General features: G+C 43.0%; 1 protein-coding gene across 1 annotated transcript; it reads left to right on the forward strand.

The window, feature by feature from the left end:
* The first annotated feature begins 3415 nt into the window (after positions 1 to 3415).
* Positions 3416 to 5317, forward strand: LOC128857505 (uncharacterized). Its single transcript, XM_054093257.1, has one exon. It carries the CDS (start codon positions 3416 to 3418, stop codon positions 5315 to 5317), a length of 1902 nt encoding a protein of 633 aa, XP_053949232.1.
* Positions 5318 to 7985: the final 2668 nt, after the last annotated feature.

Below are 7985 nucleotides of genomic sequence, written 5' to 3' on the forward strand. Positions count from 1 at the left end.
ACACATTATTTGGCACGAAATTCGACATTTTCAAGTGTGGTAAAAATATTGTTGTTTACGCTTCAAATAAAAAACTTATACTGACGTTTGTGCCTTACGACAGTAGCTCTCCAATGAATGTTTGGAAATGTGGATCGATGGAATAATAATCAAGTTACGCCATCTGTTGTAAAACCGCACGAACTTAAAAATAGTCCTATTATATATGTATGTAAAATATAACAACAATAAGTACAAAATATACATATCTTTTGAGTTTGTCACGTGGATTATCCTTTTTTCAATTTAACCTGTTTTTTTTTCAGAAAATGGGCCGAAAGTCGCATTCGACATCGGGACAAAACCAACAAATTGCACGTCTTTTGAAAGCCAAGAACCTGAGCTATGCAGACATAGCAAGAACCCTTGGAATATCAAAGGCGTGTGTGGTAAATGTTGCGAAAAAATGTAAAAATACCAACAACGTTTTAGCGGTAACTTCAAACAATCGCCAAAATTGTTGCCGAGAACGCATCATCTCAACCAGCAGGATGGCAAATTCGTCCAAACAGTTTTCTGGAACAGAAATATTTCAAGTCGGATGATTTTAAGAGAGGTTCAGGAATCTGGAGTAAATATTTCGGAAATAACGTTACGATGACTGTTGTGAACCCTTGAATAGTTGTAAAAATATTGGGAACCCCTGATTACTTGTAACACGTTGGGAACCCTTGATTAGTTGTAAAAATATTTGGTGTATTTGATTCCCGCTAATTCTGTGTATGCGTGTTTGTACACAACTAGTATGTCCGCACAATAGGTAACGGTCAATGCAGAGTTCCTATTTCGTTGTTTCTTGTTCGCGTACATATGTACAAACGCGCATATATAGAATTAGCGCTAATTTGTATGTGTCCTTCGCCGAATTTGCCGCTGCGTTAATGACAGGTTCGATTTCAAAAATCAGTCGTTAGCCAGCGGAGGGAGTGGACACACTGCGAAATAAATGCACGGAAAGTTAAATTCGCAATTCCCTCCATTTTTTCACAAAACAAAAAACTGTTTTTCACAAAAACTTTATTTCGCACGTCCGTTCGAAGGTACATTTGTTCGCCACTTGTTCCAGCCAGGACCTAGTTAACCATGGCGACACCAGTTTCAAAGGCCACTACACCTGCATCAGTAGCCGACCAGCAAAGGGTGTCGGATGCTGGCACTGCCGTCGGTGTAGTGGATTTGCCAAGTGCTCCCGTTGCCGAGGGAGTCACCACTCGTGCTTCATCTGCCGCCCGCCAAGAAGTGATGTTTCAGGCTATGCAAAAACGCATCGCCGCGCTCGAACGCAGCCTGAAAGTTGCCCAAGAAAAAATAAGGGAACACGAGTTAACGAACGAAGCTCAGCGCGCTGATGCGCAAAGCATAGCCAATGCACCCAGCGACAGTTCAGCCAACGAATCTGCCTTGCCGTCATCAAGCCTGCCGATGACACAGATCCAGTTGCTTCAGCCGCAATCGCCGTTAATAACATGTGCTGCTACCTGTGTGCATACGGTGCAGCCGCCGCCGCCGCCGCCACCTCAGAACGCTACACGTTATCAGATGTACACCGCTACTCGTTCCTCACCGCTTATTTACACATCCTCAACAAATGGGACGCACAGCAGCTCGACTTTGCCTCCGTGCGACACATTTGTTAGCAGTCTTCCGTCAACGGTGCCAATTTCCGCCAATGGGGGCTCCGTACCCTTACAGTTTTCAACCCAGCCAAGGAAATTGCAAGATTTGCCGGAGTTTAGCGGGAAACCAGAGGACTGGCCGATATTTTTTACTGCCTACACCGAGTCAACCACTGTCTATGGGTACAGTTGCTTTGAAAACAACTTACGCCTGCAGAAGTGCTTAAAGGGTGAAGCCCGAGAAGCTGTTAAATCGCTACTAATCCATCCGAACAACGTGGCCAATATCATAGAGCAACTTAAGTTCCGATTCTGTCGCCCAGAGCAATTAATTCGAAGCCAGCTTAAAGGGTGAAGCCCGAGAAGCTGTTAAATCGCTACTAATCCATCCGAACAACGTGGCCAATATCATAGAGCAACTTAAGTTCCGATTCTGTCGCCCAGAGCAATTAATTCGAAGCCAGCTAGTCCATGTTCGAGAAATTGCCCCGATATCGGAAAGCTCAGTGGTAAAGTTGATACCATTTGCGACGAAGATTAGCAACGTTTGTGTATTTTTACGTTCTGCGTGTGGTGGAGAGCAGTATTTAGTGAATCCAACACTCCTCGATGAGCTCGTCGGAAAGTTACCCATGAGCAAGCGTATCGAATGGGCAGTCTTTGCGTCATCTTTACAGCCTTACGCAACTGTTCAGCATTTTAGCGATTGGCTCACTCAACTTGCCAATGTCATCTGCACGGTTTACGATGGGGAAGCAGCGAAAGATTCGAAGCGTCGGGTTGTGTTGCACGCTGCCGAATCTCAACGTCATTCAGCCTGCCCTATTTGCCAGGGCCAACATAAGCCGGTTTATTGTACGCAGTTTAGCCAACTTACAGTGCCGGAAAGGTGGGAGGAAGTGAAACGACGTCACCTTTGTTTTTCTTGTCTCAACGTTGGACATGGGTCGCGCAATTGCCAACGGCGCAAACTAAGTTCAACTGACGGGTGCAAACGGTGGCATCATAAATTGTTGCACGATATTGGGAAAATAATCGATGGGTCATCAAACCAGTCACCGCGGCCTCGAGATCGCCAACGACGTACTTCCATTGCCGATACACATACAGGTATTGGTACGAGGACGCAGCCAGCGTCTCGTATTGAACAGCAAGGTGATGCGGGTGCAGCGGTCCTTAGTTGCAGTACAGATAACAATAGCAAGTTATTATTTCGGATTCTGCCGGTCGTGCTGTATGGGAACCAAAAGCGCGTTGAGACGTACGCACTTTTAGATGAAGGTTCGTCAATAACAATGATTGATAGCACACTAATTGAAGAGCTCGGCTTACGTGGCCGGACTGAACGCTTGAACCTACAGTGGTTCGGAGGACGTGCCGCTCAGGAGCCGGCCATGGTGGTAGATCTACTCGTGAGTGGTGCCGGTATGCAAAAGAGACATAAGTTACGAAGGGTTTATGGTGTTTCAAACTTGCAGCTGCCTTCTCAGAGTCTGAATAAAGCCGATTTGCGTTGCCATGAAAGCCAATTGAATAAGCTGGCAGTTGAACCATACGCACAAGTCAAGCCAAATCTGCTAATCGGACTCGAACACTGCCACCTCGGTTTGCCGTCAACTACAATGCAGCTAAACAAGTGTGGGCCGCTCGCTGCGAATACTGAGCTAGGATGGGTTGTGTTTGGGCCAACAATGAACTCTGATCCATCATTGCCATCATGATTATTCGTTAACTGCCACACTGATCAATCTCTACATAATATGGTTGCTGAATACTTCGAGACGGAAAGCTTTGGGGTTCGAGCTGCGCCTATCATGGAGAGTGAAGCTGACGTCCGTGCTCGGGAAATCTTGAAGTCTACTACATGCCGTGTTGAAGGAAGGTACCAGACTGGTCTGCTCTGGAAACGTTCCGACATACAGCTACCTGACAGCTATTCTATGGCTTTGAAAAGATTAGCGGGTGTTGAAGCAAAAATGAGGCGCGATACAGACTTTGCCGTTGAATATAACCGCATCATAAGTTCTTACGTCATGAAGGATTACGCACGAAAGCTGTCGCCAGAAGAAGCCGCTTTAACTTGCAATAGAACATGGTACCTGCCTCATTTTGCCGTGAAGAATCCAAATAAGCCAGGCAAGTTACGCATGGTGTTCGACGCAGCTGCTGAAGTGGACGGTGTGTCCCTTAATTCACAGCTCATGAAGGGTCCGCAAGAGTATCGGTCTTTGCCTGCTATACTATTCCACTTTCGGGAAGGAGCAACGGGCGTGTGTGGGGACATTAAAGAGATGTTTCACCAGGTGCTGGTTCAACGTGACGACAGATGTGCGCAACGATTTCTTTGGCGCCAAGGTGACACTACCAGACAGCCCGAGGTATATGAGATGCGCGTAATGACCTTTGGAGCAGCATGTTCGCTTTGTGCCGCCAATTATGTGAAGACGTTGGAATATTGCAACAAAGTCAAGAGTGCTACCCGAGCCGTGAAATCGATACTGGACTACCATTATGCCGATGACTATGTCGATAGCTTTGACACAGAGGAAGAAGCAGCTGACATAACGAAACAAGTTCGAGCAATACATAAGATGGCCGGTTTCGATCTTTGCAATTTCGCGTCAAACTCGTTAAGAGTGACAGAAGCACTTAATGGTGACGGGAATATCCGCCAAATAGCAAATAAAGAAGGAGTACTGGTGGACAGAGTACTCGGTTTGTTTTGGCAGGCATCAACCGACACTTTTGGGTTTAAACTGAGGACGACAGCATGGGTCCTGCGATTCATTGACGTTTGCCGCCGCCGTAAACCGCCAGACCGAGGCTATGGGTTGACTGCCAAAGAAGTTGAGACTGCTAAGCTTTGTTTGTGCCGCCTCGTTCAACGCGGTGAATACGCCGAAGAGTTTCAGCACATCGAAAGCGGTCGCAACCTGCCACGCACCAGTTCGCTCATTAAACTTTCGCCGTATATAGACGAAGATGGTGTTCTTCGTGTACGAGGACGCATAGAAGCTGCCAGCTGGCTTCCAATAAGCGCGAGACGCCCTATCATACTACCGCCAAAGCATTGTTTCTCAAATCTGGTCGCCATGCACTACCACGTCAAAATGCATCATCAAAATCTAGAAGCCACTATTTGTGAGATACGTCGCCTTTATTGGATACCGCGCCTCAGGAGTTTACTGCGCAGTATAGTCGCCAATTGCGCCATTTGTCGCTTAAGAAAAATCCATGCCGTATCGCCATTGATGGGCCCTCTTCCGATTGATAGACTCACTCCTTATGTCAGGCCATTCAGCTATACGGGCCTTGATTACTTTGGACCGATAACAGTAACTGTTCGCCGCGCCAACGAAAAAAGATGGGTGGCGTTATTTACGTGCCTGACAGTCAGGGCTGTGCATTTGGAGTTGGCTCATGACCTCAGCACTGACTCATGTATAATCGTATTGCGCAACTTTATAAATCGTCGCGGCGTTCCCGTACGTGTGAGGTCCGATAATGGGAAGAACTTCGTCGGTGCTGACATGGAAGCAAAGTGCTTCAGTGAAGTCTTCGATTGGCAGTTCTGGACGTTGATGATGGTGAATCGGGTTGATTCACGGAGGCGGGAATGTTGTGAACCCCTGATTAGTTGTAAAAATATTGGGAACCCCTGATTACTTGTAAAACGTTGGGATTGATTAGTTGTAAAAATATTTGGTGTACTATATACTTTATGTATTTGATTCCCGCTAATTCTGTGTATGCGTGTTTGTACACAACTAGTATGTCCGCACAATAGGTAACGGTCAATGCAGAGTTCCTATTTCGTTGTTTCTTGTTCGCGTACATATGTACAAACGCGCATATATAGAATTAGCGCTAATTTGTATGTGTCCTTCGCCGAATTTGCCGCTGCGTTAATGACAGGTTCGATTTCAAAAATCAGTCGTTAGCCAGCGGAGGGAGTGGACACACTGCGAAATAAACGCACGGAAAGTTAAATTCGCAATTCCCTCCATTTTTTCACAAAAAAAAAACTGTTTTTCACAATGACGCTTATACGAAAATTGACTTTTTTGCGGACGACCGTGTATGCGAAATCGGCGGAAACTTTGGACATAACTTCACAGAGACTTCGATGCGGAATATTGGAAAAAAGTAAGTTTAAAAAAACATTTTTTTCCTTTGTTAAATAAGCAGTAGGAAGATGCGAATATTCACACTTTTTTGTGGTTTTGTTTTTCTTAATACATATCATCTTCAGTGATGAATGCCGATTGGAAGCGGTCCTAAAAACAGCAAATTTTGTTCGCAGAAGAGCCGGACAACAATATTCTGAAGATTGTGTGCTTTCAAGGGTCAACCCCCCCCCCGTGTTGTGGTTTGGGGCTGTAAATCTCAGAGGGACCAGGTCCGTCACATTTTGTTGAGGGAACAATATGCTCTGTCCAGTACGTGGACGTGCTGGAAAATGTTTTGCTGCCATATTTAGAAACCCTGAAGTGTCCGAGAGTAGAATACATCTTTATGCAAGATGGAGCACCATGTCACACATCAAGGATGAGCACGAATTGTCTGAATTCAACGGAAATAATGGTTTTGCCATGGCCTGGAATACCTCAAATCGGCAGTATACCAATAGAATAATACCACAATCCAACAGATTAAGGAAAACATGGAAGATGTGTGATATAATGACCAAAATCTTAAGGTGAAAATAACACAGTGCGTAGTCAGTATGCCTCAACGAATTGCGGCCGTCTTAACAGCAAGGGGAGGAGCCACGAAATATTAGTATAAAATAAATATTTTTAATGCAAAAATGTTAAGAAGCTTTTAATAAAAACAAATATGTGCACTTTTTTAAATGTTTTAAAACCGTTTGCTTTTTATTCGCTCTCAAAGCCATAAATATGTAATTTTTATCATCGGTCATAATTCAATAGTCAGTTATTTTCTATTAATTAATCGAAAGGTAATTTGCTATTCAGTATAGTTAAAAGCACTGGAAGTTATTTAAACATAACCAGCAATTATTAGCAAACTTTCACATTTACATTCACATTACTTAATGGCTGTCGAAGTTTTCCTGGTCTCTGTTTATTGCTTATTTATTTACGACGAATATATCTTTCCATGAGCTGTTAACTTTCATTAAACAAAACTAGTTTAATTAGTCGCGTAGTTCTAACCTTTAGAATACTTCAAACAATAAATGTCTTTAGGGATACTCAAATTATTTAAATGAAATTAATTTGTTGACATTGGCTGTAAAGTCTATTCGTCTACAAAAGTCTATTACGCAGTCTGTCATGAGCATATTTTGTGTGTCACGAGTGCCATTTGTGCGAGCATCTTTTGAAATGTCCATAACAGCTGCCTTTGTTCGAAATGAATTATTCTAATAACATCTTAAAAGTAGTAATTAAATCCTCTAAAATGTTTTTGTGTTTTCGTTTTTCGGAGTAATAATTGTTGACTTATAAGTTGCTAAAATTGCTAAAACACCAGTGAATAGGAAGCTGTCGAGTGTTGCTAAGTAGTGTAAATGAATGTTATATGCGGCATATTCATGATTTATTTATTTATTTGTTATAAAATTACAAAATAACGCCAAATAATAGAAAGAGTTTTTCTAATAGTGGTCGCCCCTCGGCAGGCAATAGCAAGCCCCCGAGTGTATTTCTCCCATGAAAAAAGCTGCTCATAAAAACCCATTTGCCGTTCGTAAGCGGGATAGTAATACGTTCACATATAAGTAGATTATCTACTTTTTCGTGCTTAATTCCCAATCCGTAATTAAATAGCGAGATTTCCCATACAAAATTGTTCTCCCAAAATCTGAGATTATAAAATAATCCTAGATAATAACCATATTTTTTGGCAACAATCCTGTGTTTTCTGTGTAATAGATCATTATTTTTGTGCATGTAAAGAAAAATCGTCAAAGTAGAAACTAAATAAAATGGATGCCGGAGAGCTACACGGTAGACACTTACACATAACGCGGGACCAAAATATTGACCAGAAGAATATCAACACCTGGCTACGAAAAGTAGAACTTTATCCTGAAACTAAAGAATTTGCGATCGCCATTCAGGATTATGTTTTCCTCACGAAAAATTACCAACAATTAATTTTGAAAAATCCTAACGTCTCAGATGATAAATGCCGCAGATGCCAAAGACACCCAGAAACAATAGACCACATAGTCACAGGATGTCCTGTACTTTCCGATACCGAATACACAGGAAGGCCTAATATAGTCGCAAAAATTCTACACCAAGAAATAGCAAACAAATTACAATTACACAAAACATTTATACCCAATCTGAAACATTT

The sequence above is a fragment of the Anastrepha ludens genome, chromosome 3 (assembly GCF_028408465.1).
Source record: "Anastrepha ludens isolate Willacy chromosome 3, idAnaLude1.1, whole genome shotgun sequence".
Taxonomy (NCBI): domain Eukaryota; kingdom Metazoa; phylum Arthropoda; class Insecta; order Diptera; family Tephritidae; genus Anastrepha; species Anastrepha ludens.